The sequence below is a fragment of the Rosa chinensis genome, chromosome 6, assembly GCF_002994745.2.
Source record: "Rosa chinensis cultivar Old Blush chromosome 6, RchiOBHm-V2, whole genome shotgun sequence".
Classification (NCBI taxonomy): domain Eukaryota; kingdom Viridiplantae; phylum Streptophyta; class Magnoliopsida; order Rosales; family Rosaceae; genus Rosa; species Rosa chinensis.
This window is the reverse complement of record NC_037093.1, coordinates 62,840,409-62,856,192: the sequence shown is the minus strand read 5'-3', so window position 1 is coordinate 62,856,192 and position 15,784 is coordinate 62,840,409. Positions and strand designations below refer to the sequence as shown.

The window sequence follows — 15,784 nt, the reverse complement described above, 5'->3', positions numbered from 1 at the left end:
AGTAACACACTCCAACTTCAAGAGCCCTACATATACAGAACAAAAGTGGGATGCTAAGCCGACTACGGCCATACTCAAAAGCACACCCCCCTCCCCCCCCCCCCCCCCACCCCAGTTCCGCATACGAAAACTAAAAAACAAAAAAAGAAAAACCTACATCTTTTACTTTCACTTTAGTGGAATGGGGATAAATCCATCCAAACTTTCTCTCATTCGTCAATATTTTGAATTGTAGTTTTATATTTATGAATTTTTTTAATTTTTTTTTAATCAATTTTTAAGATCGTTTATACAAAAATCAAAGAAAAATGAAGATCATTATATTATTGAACAAATTGATGGTGAAGTTACCATTTTCTTTGGTACATATGGTGAAGTTAACATTTTTATGTCAAATTATTTATTTATTTAATGTAATTATATGAATATTAATATTCACCAAAAATATTTATTTTTTAAAATAATTTGATGAGTTAACGATCTCCTATTTATATGTGTTTGTAGAAGTGATTTAAAGGTTTATCTAATAGACGAATGTTTTACCGTGAAACTATATTGCTGAATATAGACGAATGTTCTACCATGAAACTACATTGCCGAATGTCTAAATACATGCAAATAATATTTAAGAAAAAAATACATGCAAATAATAGAGAATTTAGACAAAGAGGACAAAGTTAGTTTAGACAAGTATTTTATTGAATAAACTGTTTTAACAAAAAAACAAAAAGTTTTGCACATTTTTGACTTCCTTTTTCCACCTGCCCTACATAACATGTTTAAATATACAAAAGACATTATACATTTGTGATATATGTTCCATTAGTTCTTGACATTCCCAGTAGATGAACTTCACTGTTTTTAATTTTCATAGTTAAGAAGGAAAATTCAAATTTAAGACCTTATGCTAACAATGTTTGAGACTTAACCACGTGGTGTGGTGTGCTGTTCGAGCGGATAGTTTGGAACCCCCAGCTCCATCCCATGGCCAGCAGATTTGAGGGATCTTTGTTTGTTAACACGAGGGTTCGTGCGTCCGCGGTGTAGTGATTAGTCTGGAAAAACTGGGATAAGCTGGAGGGTAGGATTGAAATCATTTGATCATATTTTTTTATATAAGAAGAAAAAAAAAACTGGGATAAACTGGGATACACTACATGAGGGTGCGTGTGTGGTTCTATTGACGTCTTCACCCTCAAAAAAAAAAAAAAACAATGTTATTATTATTATTTTTTGGTCCGAACAATGTTTGAGACTTGAGAAAATAAGCTTTATCCTTTACTGGAAATTCCATGTCATCACGTGCTTTTCGGTTATCTATTGCTAGAAGGGCATAATTGTCAGATTGAAAAGTGGGACTGCGACTGTGAGAATAGTAGTTGAATTGAAACAGTCAGAGAAGCAAATAGTACAAAAAGCCGTGAGCTTGCTTGAGGTCTTGGTATTGAACACGCGGCGCCGCCCAATTGGCATTGGTTGACTTTTTTCTTGATTAGACCAAACGTTTGGAGGTACGGAATAATTTAGGGATTTGGATTCCAAAAGATTTCTATTTTTCCAAATTTATGATTAGTAATCTAATGGATTTGGACCGTTACAGGTATATATCTATTTTTGGTTTTAATCCATAACCTCGAACTTATAATAAGGTAAAACAATCGAGTCATTTTCTCTTATTTAATTACATATTCAACTCCTTTCAAACAAAAAAATTACATATTCAATGATGTCCGATAATCATCAGATATAATTATAATAAAAAAGAATAAAGAGACAAATAAAATTATCTCAATCATCTCATTACATATTATTCACCATTTAATTTAAATGTCCTTTAATTACAGAAGTAATAAGTTATGAGGGGGAAGAGGAACCGATAGATGAAGAGGAAATACATTGAGAAATTTGTTGCACTTAAACCTGGATCAAAGATATAGTAGGAGCTTGGATTTATTTAAGTTTGGGCCAAAAGTGGACTATTTTAGTTAGGCTTTTGCACAGACATTAGCAAAAGATCTCATCCCTTGTTTCTTTTGACTGAAGTGAGTGTGAAAGTTTTGTGGTCGATGTCTTTATGCCTTTCTTCACGTCCTCTGAATTTAGATTGGTGTTTTGACAAGTTGAGTTTGGAAAAGAGAGAGCATGCCTACAAAAGATACCGTGATGTTTAAGTCAGTAATAGTTTGAGCTATGGTCGGCGTAGATGGAATTGATTGCTTCCCCCAAATGTTTCACTTCACCAAGTATTTATAAGTGAGTTCGAGCGAGTATCTTGACTAGAACGTATAGTAGTGCACTTGGTCCGCTAGTCATGCGTTAGTGGGTCTATACCGTTCCACTCTCATGACAACGTGGGGGAGTGCTTCCCGATTACTACGAATTCGGTTAAGCTGACTAATTTCAATGATTGGTTTCGCCTTATCTAAATCCATTTCGAGAGGATTTCTTCTCGAGGGGATCTGAACTTCTCAGTGCTCCCCAAATAAATTGGACCGTATCTTGATTAAAGCATGATTTTACCTCCCTTAGATCCACCTTGAAAAGATTCCACCTTCCTTTTGATTGACCTTGACTGGATTTACCTCATTCTGATCTGCCTCGAGGATATTCTACGTTACTTACTTGGATTGACGTCAAGGAGATTTACCGCACTTAGATCTGTCTTGAGAAGATTCTATCTTACCTTGAGAGGATTTCACTTTGAAGAGTTTTCTTTAAACAAGTTGGGCTACCTCTATTTCAATCTATTTCGTGACTAAAATCATTCCTAAAAATTTCAGCACCACAATTATTAGACAATGCACTTTTAAGACGCAAACTATGTTATTGTTTTTTGATTTTCGTATTTGGGTTGAGGATGAATGTCATGTTATCCCAAGCACTAATTTTTCACGTACTATCAGTGTTTAATCTCATACTCTAAAAATAGATCATACAATTCTTCTCCACATACATCCATTGAATACTGTATCTCCATAAATTAGTACCAATTCGTTTTTGTTATTTGGAAAAGATTGACTCACGACTTTTCTTTATTTCTTCAATTTTTTTTTGAATCAAACCCAAACCCATAGGGCGAGTGCTAATATATTCATCTAAAGTCAGAATACACTGTTACATACACTTCTGCTGCCATCTACAGACAGACAAAAAGATAGTGGTAGTACCCGCAGTGGTACGTAGAAATAGACTCACTCATTAGACATTCATGTACTTAGATATAACTGGGATCCTCCTTTGGTGCTATTCTAGAGGCGCTAGAAATACATAGAGTGCACATAACATGCATTAACTTCCTAAAAGAAAATTATTGTAAAAGACTATACTAAAACATAATTAATGGACTAGGGCCAAAAACCCCAGTCTAAAACTCAAGGCCCAAATTACAAGGCCCATCAGCTTGGTCTGGTATAGTCCATGTGCTCCATTTCCATCCCCGTCGCATGTAACAATCAGGATGGGCTCCGTTCGCCGCAAGCCGCACTACTCGCGCTGCCTCAATCCATGTAGCCACCATCTCTCACCGCCCGAGACCCAAATTGCCACAACCCACACCACCATGGAAAAAACCAACCCTGATCCAGGTCCTCGCACCTCACACTGCCATCGATTCAGACCCGTGGCGCTATCGACTAAGAAACCATCATCAGGGATCAATCGCCAGTCTGACAATCCTCGAGCAACACCCCATCTGACGGACCTCATAAGCAGTAGCCAGCAATACCCGTCCGACAGCAGACCCCATGACGGCAGTGAGGCCAGAGGCCAGCCCGGGCATCCGTGCGTCGCCGGATGAGGACGATTTCTCAGAATAGAAAAGTCCGGCCCTTAGAGTTTTCTTGAGGAGAGAAAGAATTAGGGTTTTGATACTGTATCAAGTTTCTAAAACTTCTTTATTTTTTCATCAGGTAGTCTTAACTCTTAATATTTCATGCGTTTGTGCTCCGAGCAATCTAGTTAATCCGCTTAATCTTGCTTTCTTGTAGTACGTGAGAAGAAAAATGTAGCATAATAATATTCGTGCGAACAAGAAACACCTGCTATATTATTATAACAAGAAACTCAGATCTTGACCGTTGAGACTGGTACCCGCAAGCGGCAAAACAAGGAGAAGAGGTACAAACGTTGTCGCTCCGGTTGGCAATAGTGGTTTGGACCCAACGGTGAGCCCAAAATGCGACCGGGCCCAATGGAATTAGAGAGTTTGATTTGGTCTCTGTCTGGCGTTGCTTAGACAAACAAAAGAGAGCAAAGATACGTCCAATGATTGAGCCAAAAAGGTAAATGCACTCAAAATCTAAATTAAATTTTGAATTTTTTTTAATCATGACATCAACAGTGATATATATAACTATTTATTATATGCTCAGTCCACGGTCTGCTTTGATCATCACCTCAAAGGCAACAGCAGAAAGCCTAAGCCGGCCTCACAGCTGCTACCAGCCTACCAGTCCCCCCACCAGCCGGCCTGTCTTCTCTTTCCTTTGCTTCAAGAAATCATCATCTCCATTCGACTGAGCTTGCATTGAAAAAGAAAAAAAAAAAAATTCATCCAATAATATATCCACCAACTCCATTTCAGAGGCTACTTCTTCAATAAGGTAATACCATTTTCCTCACTCTTAAGCCTTTTCTTTTCCTTCTTTTATTGGTTTCGCACTTCAGTTTGATCCATAATTAATTAATTTTCTGTTCTTAAAGTTGGAAGATAATCAGAATTTACTAGCTCTTAGTGTTGCAAAAAATTATGAAGACTAGGATCAAGATGCATCCATTTTTGCATATGAACTCATGCAGAGGAGTCTGGAGTTGCTGTTATATATGGTTTCATATATGATCTGCAGAAGTTTGATATGTATGATGATGATCAAGTACTTTACGAGAAGATAATGACGTGTAAACTGGTAGATTGATGGTATTAACTAATTTGGTTTGACGGTCTTGTATGTTTACAAAGACTTTTAAACTTTATGCATGACTGACTGCATGAGTTTCTGAGAAACCGAGTTGCAGAAGACTGAACTTCATAGTTCATCTAGACTAAACTAGTATTTGAATAATATTTGATATTTTGTTGAATGTTGCTTAGTTTTCTGAGCAGAGAAGGGAGAAGCCCTTATGAATTGGAAGTTTGCAATGAGGTGGTGTTGACCTGCATGTTCACTTCACTGGGAAGTAATTAGTTTGCTTCGATCTTCGTATATTTAAAGATGGCTAAGAACTATAGATTTTCAATGGACCAAAAGGACATTGTTAGGGTATTGATTACCACAGTAGATGGTTTTATTCGGGATCAGCTGATCAATAAAGAACAGAGAAGCCAACACAGGGAACAGTGTGCTGAAAGATTGGCAGCTGAAGATGGATCCTGTGGTAAAGAAACCGAGGTTCGTTACTCTGATCAAGCAGTGCTAGCAAATCTGGATTGGGGTATTGAGGCTCTTGAAGAAGCAATCGACACTTCAAATATGGAAACTAAGCTTGCAAGATTAGACCATGCTGAAAAAATGTTGCAAGTTTGTGCCATGCTGAATTCTGATCAGAAGACTGCTGGAGTCCCCAATTTTTACCTCTCAGCTTGGGCACACCTCAACTTAGCATACCTGTGGAAATTGAGGAATAACATCCAAAACTCAGTTCTCCATGTCATTGAGATGTTTACAGTTGATCCTTTTTTCTCACGGATAGATTTTGCTCCTGCAATCTGGAAACTTTTGTTTCTTCCACACATGAGCTCAATTATAGGGTGGTATTCGGAGCAGAGGCACCGCCTTGTGATGGAAGTAATTCCTGATTCTCATGATCTGTCTTTCACAGCTGATCTTGATCAATTTTTCAATGAGTCTTTAATCTTTTCAATGAGGCCGGATCAGATAGAGAAATTGCAAAAGCTGGAGCAGCTTTATGGTGAGTCACTGGATGAGAACACAAGGCTTTATGCCAAGTACTTCAAGGATTGCATGACATCTGATTCAACCTCCAGTAAGAAAGTGATTCCAATGTTGCCAATTGCTGAGCCACCAATGACTCCATTGCATGAGGTCAGCCGCTCGATTCCTGATTTTGTTAAGTTTGGTCCTATCTTGCCCAAGAGTGCTGGCTTTTCTCCCATCCTCAAGTCTGAAGATGGCACAAGAGACGTAAACAGGTTAATTAATCCAGTTTTTCACCCTTTTGCAAGTTTAGTCCAATTATTGGGGTTATGTAGAGCGCTAATAATTGTTTACCTTTTGGACATTTGTTTTCAAACAGAATGAATCTAAGTTCTGCATCTTCACAAAATTTGGAGCCTGTCAGATGGGATCCTCACGTAAGGCTAAAAATTTGTTTACAAGTCAAGGAAATTTCATGATTTCTGAATTCTATGCTTTTTTAGAATTTTGTATAACCAAAGCTATAATGTGTGCATTATGCCAGGAATGTATCCCCGAGGAGAACGAAGATGAATCTGATTATGAGCCAAATGATGCTAATATGGCTTCTGATCACGAGAAGGAAACTGGAGGAAAAGTACAGTCATCTGTACTCAGGAGTCGAGTACATAGCCCAACAATCTTTTCTCCACTAATTTCTCCTAAAACTTCACCAAAAGTTTCATCTCCAAAACCAGACACAGCTGCTTCTGCATTGCGTTTACTGTCTGTCAAAATCACAGATTCAGCTGTTGCCACCTCTTTGCCTGCATCTCCGGGCATGAGCAATGATTACAGCATCAGCTCTGCAGACTCTGATGTTGAAGTGATAGTATGGCTCAAACTCTACATATACTAAATCTAACATGTTTACTTATCATTCACTATTGGTTTCATTTACTATATGGAAATGCTGGATTCTTTTTCTTTACTGAAAATTTCTATGTGATTAGGAGACTACCAAAAGTTGCAGGAAAGTCTATAGCCGAACATCAAGCATGAATAATGAGCTTGTGAAAATGTCGAAAAATAGGTAAAAGCCTCACTTATATGCAACTGTAACCAGCATGTATATCCATTAAGACCATTACTGATTCTCATTATTGTATTTATATTTTTGTAAATGTGCAGTCCACCTAATGAAAATGATGAAGGAGGCCAGAGCTGTGTTTCACTTCCATCTTCTGAGAGGATGACTACTAAGTCAAGACCACCTAAGGATTTTGTTTGTCCTATCACTGGCCAGATATTTATTGATCCAGTTACTCTTGAAACAGGTCAGACATACGAAAGAAAAGCAATCCAAGAATGGCTGAAACGAGGAAACACAACCTGTCCCATTACGCGGCAACCCATCTCTACAACTACTCAGCTGCCTAAAACAAACTATGTTTTGAAAAGACTGATAACCTCTTGGAAAGAACAGCATCCTGAACTCGCTCAAGAATGTGCATACTACGAAACACCAAGAAACTCATTCCACCGCTCCTCCGTGAAAGAAGTCCATTCTGGTACCACAACTCCACAAAGAACATGTGACTTCATGGGTCATAGGAATACCGATGATTATATCAGCCAAAGGAGCAAAAGGTTTATGCAGGCAGCTGTTTCTACATCACCAACCAGTGTGATATCTCAAGCTGCAGTTGAGACTATTATCAATGGCTTAAAGCCTCATGTTGCATGTCTGTGTAATTCAGATAAACTTCAAGAGTGTGAAACAGCAGTGCTAGAAATAGCCAGATTATGGAAGGACTCAAAGAGTGATCCTGCAATTCATACATTCTTATCGGAGCTGACAACTGTGAATGGATTCATCGAAATACTTTCAGCTTCTCTGAATAGGGAAGTCCTGAGAACATCTATTTACATCCTCTCCGAGCTAATATTTGCCGATGAAAGTGTTGGAGAAACACTTACCAGTGTAGACTCCGACCTTGATTGCCTGGCTGCTCTTTTAAAGAATGGACTAGCTGAGCCTGCTGTTCTCATTTACCAGCTGAGGCCGGTGTTTGCTCAGCTTTCAGCTCATGATCTTATACCCTCCCTTGTGCAGCTAATTCAGAGCAAAAATGAGGAATCAAATGATCTTCAATTACTAATGGACCCCAAAGATGCTGCATTAGCTATTCTTGAGCAAGTCTTGATGGGAGGAGATGAAAATAGCAGATCCATTAATGCTTTGAGTGTTTTTTCTGCGAGTGGTATACCTGCTCTAGTTAAGTGTTTAGATAGGCCAGACGGAAGAAGGTCCATTGTTTCTATTCTATTATGCTGCATGCAAGCTGAAAAAACTTGCAGGAACTTGATAGCAAATAGAATTGAGCTGTCTCCTGTTCTCGAACTATTTCACGCTGGAAGTGATGGTGTGAGAGGCATATGTGTAGAGTTTCTCTCAGAACTGGTACAGTTGAACAGGTATGTATATTTATTTAGATCGGATTAGACATATATGCTTCACTGAGTCATTTACTGATTTTGTCCTTCCTCAAATGCCTATGGTCAGGAGAACATTATGCAATCAGATCTTGCAGACGATTAAAGACGAAGGAGCATTTAGTACAATGCATACCTTTCTTGTATATCTTCAAATGGCTCCAATGGAGCAGCAACCTGCAATTGCTACTCTCCTTCTTCAGCTTGATCTCCTGGTTTGCCTCTCCTTTGCATCATCTACAGACCTACAGTTATTATATCTCGAGTACAGCTTTCCTGAGTGAACCAGGGAACTTAACAATAGTTTATGTTTTGCATGTTTCTAGGTTGAGCCTCGGAAGATGAGCATTTATAGGGAAGAATCTATAGAGGGACTAATTGAGGCACTCCGAAGGAAAGACTTCTCAAACTCTCAAATGATGGCTTTAGATGCCTTGTTATCTCTTACTGGACGTGTGACTTCATCCGGGGATTCATACACTGAAGCCTGGTTACTCAAGATTGCTGGGTTTGATCAACCTTACAATGGTTTGATGAAGGCAGAGTGGCTACGAAAACAAGACAATGATTTGATGGAGACAATGGTGTGCTTTTATTTGGAGTTTTTGCTATTTTCAGAGGTTATGTATTTCTCTCCGGATTGAATCCTCATCTTCAATGCTTATACAGGAAGAAGAAGAGAAAGCAGTAAGCTCTTGGCAGAAAAAAGTTGCTTTTGTACTTTGCAACCATGAGAAGGGATCCATTTTTAAAGCTTTGGAAGAATGCCTCAAGAGTAAATCCATTGAGATGGCAAAGTCATGTCTTGTCATAGCTACATGGCTCACACACATGCTTTCTGTACTTCCTGATACAGGTGTGAAAATCAGTGCTCGCAAGGCCTTGCTTGAAGAATTCATAAATGTTCTCCAATCATCGAATAATTTGGAGGAGAAGATTTTAGCAACCCTGGCTTTGAAATCTTTTGTCAGTGAACCAGGTATTTTGGTGCAGAAAGTACACGCAAACATTATGCAATTCCAACTTGTCTACCCAACTGATTAGAAGTTAACTCCAACTGCTAAATTGTACAGCTGCACTTGAAGCACTAGGAGTGTATGCTAAATGCATCTACAAAACATTGAGAAAGCTTAAGAGGAGCACTGTGGTGGCGAGTGACATAATGAAAGCGCTGATGAACTTGTCATCTGTTGACGTAGTAAGTAGGGTGATGGAGCATGAATATTAGCTTAAAGTAATTTCAATGACACATTACTAACTCCTAGTGTTGTGGAATCTAGACAGAGTTGTGGAGCTGTGCTGAAGTGGTTGAACTAGATTCAAGCTCAAATGGGGAGGTTACATCTATACTTCATCTAAAAGGCCGTGTTTTAAGCAGCCATTCTGATGGAACTATGAAGGTACACACACTTGGAAGAGTTCAACTTGAAAACCTGCTTGTTTACAGCTGAGACTAATATATTTGTTTTAGGTATGGGATGCTGGCAAGAAAGTATTAAGACTGATTCAAGAAGTCCGCGAGCACACAAAAGCTGTCACATGCCTCTATATTTCACCTTCAGGTGATAAATTATACAGTGGTTCGTTAGACAAAACTATTCGGGTAAGCCATTTGCCTAGACTAGCTATGACCTCCACAAAATCATTTCTGTACACATCAGTTCGTTTCCTAAGGAACTAGCTCTTCTAAATGGCTAAACTTTTCTCATCATTGCAGGTGTGGGCAATCAAAGCAGAAGAAATTCATTGCCTTCAGGTTCACGATGTGAAAGAGGTAGTATATGAGTTGGTTGCAAATGCTAAAGTGGCGTGCTTCATTTCTCAAGGCACTGGAGTGAAGGTAATTACAAGCACATTACTCTTTATAGTATGAACAATTGTGCCAAAACTCGATTATTTATCTCGCATTCTCACCTATGCTTCTGTTTTGTGTTGTGATATGAAAGGTTTACGAATGGTCTGGGGTCCAAAAACATGTAAACTTCAACAAATATGTAAAGAGCCTAGCCATGTCAGGGAACAGCCTCTATTGTGGTTGCTCTGGTTACAGCATCCAGGTAAATCAAAATTACGATCAGATAACAGAACTGACTTGTGCTTGTGTTTACAACTTACACAAAAGATAACATAACAATGCAGGAGATCAACTTGGGGAGACATATATCAAGCACATTCTACTCCGGCACAAGAAAGCTGTTGGGAAAACAGATGTTCTATTCCCTTGAGATTCATGATGGCATCCTCTATGCGGGCGGTTCATCAGTTGATGCAACAGCTGGGAAGATATTTTCACTTCCAAACAAGGCGGTATTAGGATCATTCTCAACTGGATTTGACATCCAACGCATTGCCACCAACAATGACTTGATCTTTACGGCAACAAAGTGTGGGATAATTGAGGTTTGGTTGAAAGAGAGGTTCACAAGAATTGCTTCCATCAAAACAGTTGGCGGTGGTCATGCCAAGATCACATCCTTGGCGGCAGATATGGACGGAGGATTGCTGTTTGCAGGTTCCTCTGATGGCAGAATCCAGGTGAACATCACGATATCAGTACTCATATCATGATTTTCATTCCTGTTAGTCTAATGCAGTGCTTGTTTTGCAGGTTTGGGCACTAGATTAGATGAGTCCTCCTTCAAATACTGCGATCAAAACTAGTTGTCTCTGTAAATGTACTCTGTGCTTATGTTGATGCAAAGTCGACCGCATTTTGGGTCATCATATACAAAATACATTTTATCATTATGGTTCCATGCTTAAGTTTCCAGCAACATGTAAAGCTCACGATGAATCAGTGTAATTTTTAGAGTTAGTCAATTCATTTAGATCCTTCCCTTTCCCTTTGCTTATACATAACTGAAGTTCATGGTGCCACAAAATTTAGTAGTTTGCGCGTTATTGTCTCCATAAACCATAAACCCAAAATCTTATTTTCTATTTTCTATTTCAACAATTGGTAAGGTCATATTAAAGTAAAAGAATGTAGGGCTTTAATAGGATTAAAGGTAAATGATCTATTTCGAAAATTGACCATAAAACAGATGTATCTGTCTACAATAGGCAATGCAAGCATCTACAAATCAAGCCCGACCATGCTGTTCGTCAACCCTGTCGGAAAATAAGTCGAATTGAATACTACAGCTGTTATAAAAGCTATTATTATAAGTCGAATTGAAATGCAAAGTCGAAGAAATCAGCACCAAAACCTATTATTATAAAAGATAAAAAAACAGAGGCACTCAGAATGAAAAGGACTAATGATTTTGATATCACCGATCTTTAAATCTCATGAATACCACTACAAATTGGATCCTCATTGTGCCTCTTTCTTTCAGTGGTAGAACAAAAAAAAAAACCAAAAAAAATAAAAAGAAAAAGAAGAAGGAAAAGCTACGGCGAACAAGCATTCAGAATGAGTAGGAGGTTATGTAATCCGTTCATGAATTAGTCGGACAAATACAATCCTCATTATGCTGCCGCACACTAAATCGATGAACAAGAAAGAGGAATCGAAAGCTCAAAAACAAAGGCAAAATCCGAAACCATCAGAAGCTTGGATCGTTTCAGCGTCGACACACAAAAGTGTCTCAGACGACCGTCGTGAGATGATTAATCCAAATTCATCATCTGATTCACACAATTTTCACAACGAAAACCAAGAGAGTGAGAGAGAGAGAGAGAAGAACGGAGAAGAAGAAGACTACTGGTGGCTCTGGATGAAGAAGCCAAGGCTCCGCCGATACCATTATAAAGAGAAGAGAAACCTCAACGGGAGTCGTTTTTATTAGGGTTTTCACACTTTCTCATTTGCCCATTTTACCCTTTCTATTGGGCCTGGATCTACTACTACTCTCAACTGGGCTGGATTTACTTGAGCTTAGCGCGACGGCGTCGTTTCGGTTCTCCCCTACCCGAAATTCTGATTTCACTTCCAGAGAGAGAGAGAGAGAGATACCAAAGCTCTCTCGGTCTGCAACGAAGCACGCCATGTCTACAGAGAGCTCTCCTCCTCTGATTGCAGCTCAGCTCAATCACCTCGCTCTTCACTTCCCTCTGCTCGCTAAGGTAATGCATAAGCTTCTTCAACCCTAAACTCTCTTGCTTCATTTCTACTAAACCAAAATTCGAATTGCCAGAAACTTCGAAATACCAAAGTTAAATCTCATCCGATGCATGCGTTTATGTGTATTTCACGTGTTGCTTGCGATTAAGCTAAGGGCTATTGATTCGTGTACTCTAAGCTGAGTTTACTAGGCTGAGTATTCTAGGGTTTTGAGAAATTGAAGGAGGAAATTTCTTGTTTGGATGATTTTGTGATGAATTTTGCATTGCAGATTGAGGCTAAGTGGTCTGGTAGCAAAGACTACAGCGGAGTTCTTGATCGGTTTACCTTGGCCATTTCCTACTGTCTAGACTTTATCAAATGTGAGTGAATTTTCTTTGCATTTGTGATTTTATGGAGTCTTTGGTTTATACATTTACTTGCTGAGCGTTTGATGTGTGGCAGGGGATGTTATATTTGATGCGGAGTATCCGATGTCTGCACCGGATATTATATTCGGACCTGAAGATGAAAGTTTTCAGCAGTTTCTTGTATTGCATGGTGAAGATCCGAAGTCTCCCATGAACCGTTTGGGTGGTTGGGATAGCAGAGACCCTACGCAGCTCATGCTTCTCGTTCAAGAACTCAGGTTAGGGGTGTTTCTCGTATAGGTTTTGAAGTTTTCGGTCATTTTTGGAGTTGCTGTTGCTAATTAGTTACATGTTCCAATTTTAAGAGATCAATACATGGCCTACCAGATGAAGCGTGTTGGAGAGGTTCAAGATGATCGCGTGAAATTTGAAATTAGCACAATTGCTTTTCGGGAGGTAATGTTTCAATTCAATATTGTTTGTCTTGCAGACTGTGAGAACTTTAAATTTATATACCGAGTGCGAGGGGATGCACTAAGAAGTCTTCTTTTGTGAGTATTTAGTTGAGACCAGTTGAAGATACTTTCATTCTTTGCTTTTTGTAAGGGAAAGACACAGGTTGTAAATCCTGGTGTATAGATTACAATGACCGAGTTATTGCTCATCCATTGAAGTTGGTCTTTGTATTATTTTGACTTGGAATGCAACATGAGTTCAATCAGGAGCAACTTATCAATTGATTCATTTCTTTGGAACATTTTGACCGGCTACTTTAGCAGATGATTGTTTTAATTCCTTCAACTTTTCTTCAGGGAATTGAGATGCACTTGAGTTCTGGATATGATAAGGTATTTGCAATTGAAAAAAGAATATGTTTATGTTTTCCTTTTTCTGTGAGAAGATCGGTGGTGACTATAGGTCTGTGTAGCTTCTGATTGTATATGTGGTTCCTATGCCTCTGAATTTAGTGTAGCCAGAGGAGGTCAAATTTGCAGTGCCCCTAGTAGATACGAACATAAACAAAATGGTGCCCGGGTGCCCCTGGATATATCCACAGAAGATATACTTGCAGGTTGATAATTTTATTCTCGCTCCCCCTTCCCTTTTGTTCCAACTCTATTGGGGGAAGAAATTTTTTTGTTTTTCTTCCAGCACATCATATCAATAATGTGGTGGCGCAGGTTATATATCCTGTTGAGAAAAAATATGTTTCCACCCCATCAGCTCCTCGTTTGAAACTAGTAGCTACTCCAGACTTGAAGACACTATTTTCTATAGATGATGTCAAACTTCCTACATGGTTGACGGGGATGTATGTCTGTGTTCTGCCCTGTTAAATTGTTTGATTTTTTTAGTCCTTTAAATGTGATAAGTGTTGGTTCATTTGATGATCTTCTTTTTCATATTTCTTTTTCCAATAGGTGCATGGCTGAATATCTCCCACCTCTTGAAGAGACTCTTGAAAAACAGGTCAGCTGCACTTCATTCACGGGCGAATCTATTCAGTCTATACTATACAGTTGTAATTTTGAAATGTATCATAAATTCATAATTGTTAGTCAACTTTGTCTTGTTATCAAGGTTTTGGAGGCAGTTTCCTTAATTGATGTTAGAAGGCGCTTTATTGAGGCATTAGCCGTTCAGTTTGGAAGACCAGTGGAAGCTGATCCGGTATGCATCCTAGGCACGTACTTCTTTGCAAAGTGTTTGAAACACTAAGGGTAACTGTTCATCTTGAAATCGCAGATCTTTTGCAGAAAGACAACGTTTCTAGCTGCTTCTGGAGTTTTCACATTCCTGGTATGCGTAATCATACTGTATCCTATTTGTATGTATATTACTTAAAACCAAAGCCTATGCTAAGTCATTGATCAATGAATTGATACTGCACTATCACATTTCTTACCATTTTGCCTACATCTAGCAAAGCTTGTAAGTCATGCCAGTTTTATACACTCTACTCTAAATATAAAAATAGATATTGTTATACTGTATTAGTTGGCCTTACTTATTGTTATATGAAACTTGTTGTATTTGCAGCATCCTTGCACTTGTTAGTTGATCTTCCACATTTATTGGCCAAGCTTATGAGAGTTTCGTTTGTATAGGTTCATTTAACAATTACAACTCAGTTTCCAAAGCAACCGCCAGCTATAGTGCTTCAAAGTTCCCAGGCAAGGATATTCTCCTCCCAACCTGTAGATTATTGAGTATCATTGTCAAACCTTAGATATATAGGTAGTCAGTGTTGTCTGCTTCAGACCGAAGGTTAAAGGTCTATCTGCTACTGTACATATACATATTGTAAAATTAATATTCTTGGTATCTTTTATCTCATGCATCAAGTGCCCGTGTATGAATATTTTTACCAGCTTTGAGTTACCAATACTTAATGACTTATTGAAGTATTTTAATTCTAGGACTGATAAGAAAGTACTGCAACAATCAGCTTTCTAGATCTCTTAATTGATGAGTTCTATTCTTGTACTGATGTAGCATTTCAACCCCCAAGGTGTGCCTATCAAATCACTGCCGCTGACTGATTATCCATTTAGCCCAAGATGGGAAGCATCGCTAATGGCTGAACGAATATGGTGAGTTGTTTAATTTGTATATCCTTGGCTCTTTTTTCACTTTCTTGTCATGTAGTGCTTATAGAGGTTAGTTTTTCAGGGACTTTTTGGCCGATGAAGCCTTGATCTTCAAGAAGTACTGCAACGAGCAGTATTAGAGGGTGTGGCTTAGTTTATTGTCAATGTTTTGTATCCTCATCGGTACCATACCATTCAAGCTGTGTAAAGTTGGTCCCTTTTGAACTCTTTTTGATTGTTTGATATTAGCGTGGATCAAATAGATCATCACTTTAAGAACTGGGAAATGAAACTGATTACAAGTACAATTTATGTTCTTGAACTTGAGATCTGGTAAAAACTTCTAGATTTTGAAATATCTATTACAACAATTAAACAAATATATGCCTAGTCTTCCTTTGAATCTTGATGTATGGGTTATCTGCTGGT

At 38.5% G+C, this 15,784-nt stretch overlaps 2 protein-coding genes and 3 non-coding genes across 6 annotated transcripts; 2 read left to right on the top strand and 3 right to left on the bottom strand.

Annotated features, from left to right (window-relative positions):
• The first annotated feature begins 4,194 nt into the window (after positions 1-4,194).
• On the top strand, positions 4,195-11,180 carry LOC112170419 (putative E3 ubiquitin-protein ligase LIN-1). Of its 2 annotated transcripts, XM_024307706.2 has the most exons (17): positions 4,195-4,280; positions 4,371-4,601; positions 5,090-6,148; positions 6,253-6,310; positions 6,418-6,744; positions 6,866-6,945; positions 7,044-8,330; positions 8,419-8,563; positions 8,675-8,932; positions 9,018-9,327; positions 9,422-9,546; positions 9,629-9,748; positions 9,820-9,951; positions 10,066-10,188; positions 10,295-10,405; positions 10,488-10,883; positions 10,957-11,180. In XM_024307706.2, exons 3-17 carry the CDS (start codon positions 5,211-5,213, stop codon positions 10,972-10,974), a joined length of 4,428 nt encoding a protein of 1,475 aa, XP_024163474.1. In that variant the 5' UTR covers positions 4,195-4,280; positions 4,371-4,601; positions 5,090-5,210; the 3' UTR covers positions 10,975-11,180. The 2 variants fall into 2 exon arrangements, with proteins under 2 accessions (XP_024163474.1, XP_040365493.1); XM_040509559.1 differs by lacking the exons at positions 4,195-4,280; positions 4,371-4,601 and having other exon boundaries at positions 5,028-6,148.
• A 403-nt stretch (positions 11,181-11,583) lies between these two features.
• LOC112174907 lies at positions 11,584-11,677 on the bottom strand. Its single transcript, XR_002926219.1, has one exon. It is a non-coding gene; the product is annotated as a small nucleolar RNA Z162 (small nucleolar RNA).
• Positions 11,678-11,758: 81 nt separating this feature from the next.
• LOC112174893 lies at positions 11,759-11,828 on the bottom strand. Its single transcript, XR_002926205.1, has one exon. It is a non-coding gene; the product is annotated as a small nucleolar RNA Z105 (small nucleolar RNA).
• Positions 11,829-11,891: 63 nt separating this feature from the next.
• LOC112174906 lies at positions 11,892-11,985 on the bottom strand. The gene has a single exon (XR_002926218.1). It is a non-coding gene; the product is annotated as a small nucleolar RNA Z161/Z228 (small nucleolar RNA).
• Positions 11,986-12,255: 270 nt separating this feature from the next.
• On the top strand, positions 12,256-15,737 carry LOC112170421 (BRISC and BRCA1-A complex member 2). The gene is made up of 13 exons (XM_024307709.2): positions 12,256-12,416; positions 12,686-12,776; positions 12,859-13,042; positions 13,130-13,220; positions 13,577-13,612; positions 13,738-13,836; positions 13,946-14,076; positions 14,186-14,234; positions 14,346-14,435; positions 14,511-14,564; positions 14,873-14,938; positions 15,261-15,358; positions 15,438-15,737. The coding sequence occupies exons 1-13, from the start codon at positions 12,339-12,341 to the stop codon at positions 15,493-15,495; spliced, it is 1,125 nt and encodes a 374-aa protein (XP_024163477.1). The 5' UTR covers positions 12,256-12,338; the 3' UTR covers positions 15,496-15,737.
• Positions 15,738-15,784: the final 47 nt, after the last annotated feature.

Coding starts and splice junctions, on each gene's coding strand:
- LOC112170419 (XM_024307706.2), top strand. CDS start 5,211: ATGGCTAAGAACTATAGATTTTCAATGGACCAAAAGGACATTGTTAGG. Junction 8,331..8,418: donor GAACTGGTACAGTTGAACAG/GTATGTATATTT, acceptor GCCTATGGTCAG/GAGAACATTATGCAATCAGA. Junction 8,933..9,017: donor ATGATTTGATGGAGACAATG/GTGTGCTTTTAT, acceptor ATGCTTATACAG/GAAGAAGAAGAGAAAGCAGT.
- LOC112170421 (XM_024307709.2), top strand. CDS start 12,339: ATGTCTACAGAGAGCTCTCCTCCTCTGATTGCAGCTCAGCTCAATCAC. Junction 13,221..13,576: donor GCACAATTGCTTTTCGGGAG/GTAATGTTTCAA, acceptor ACTTTTCTTCAG/GGAATTGAGATGCACTTGAG. Junction 14,077..14,185: donor CCTACATGGTTGACGGGGAT/GTATGTCTGTGT, acceptor TTTTTCCAATAG/GTGCATGGCTGAATATCTCC.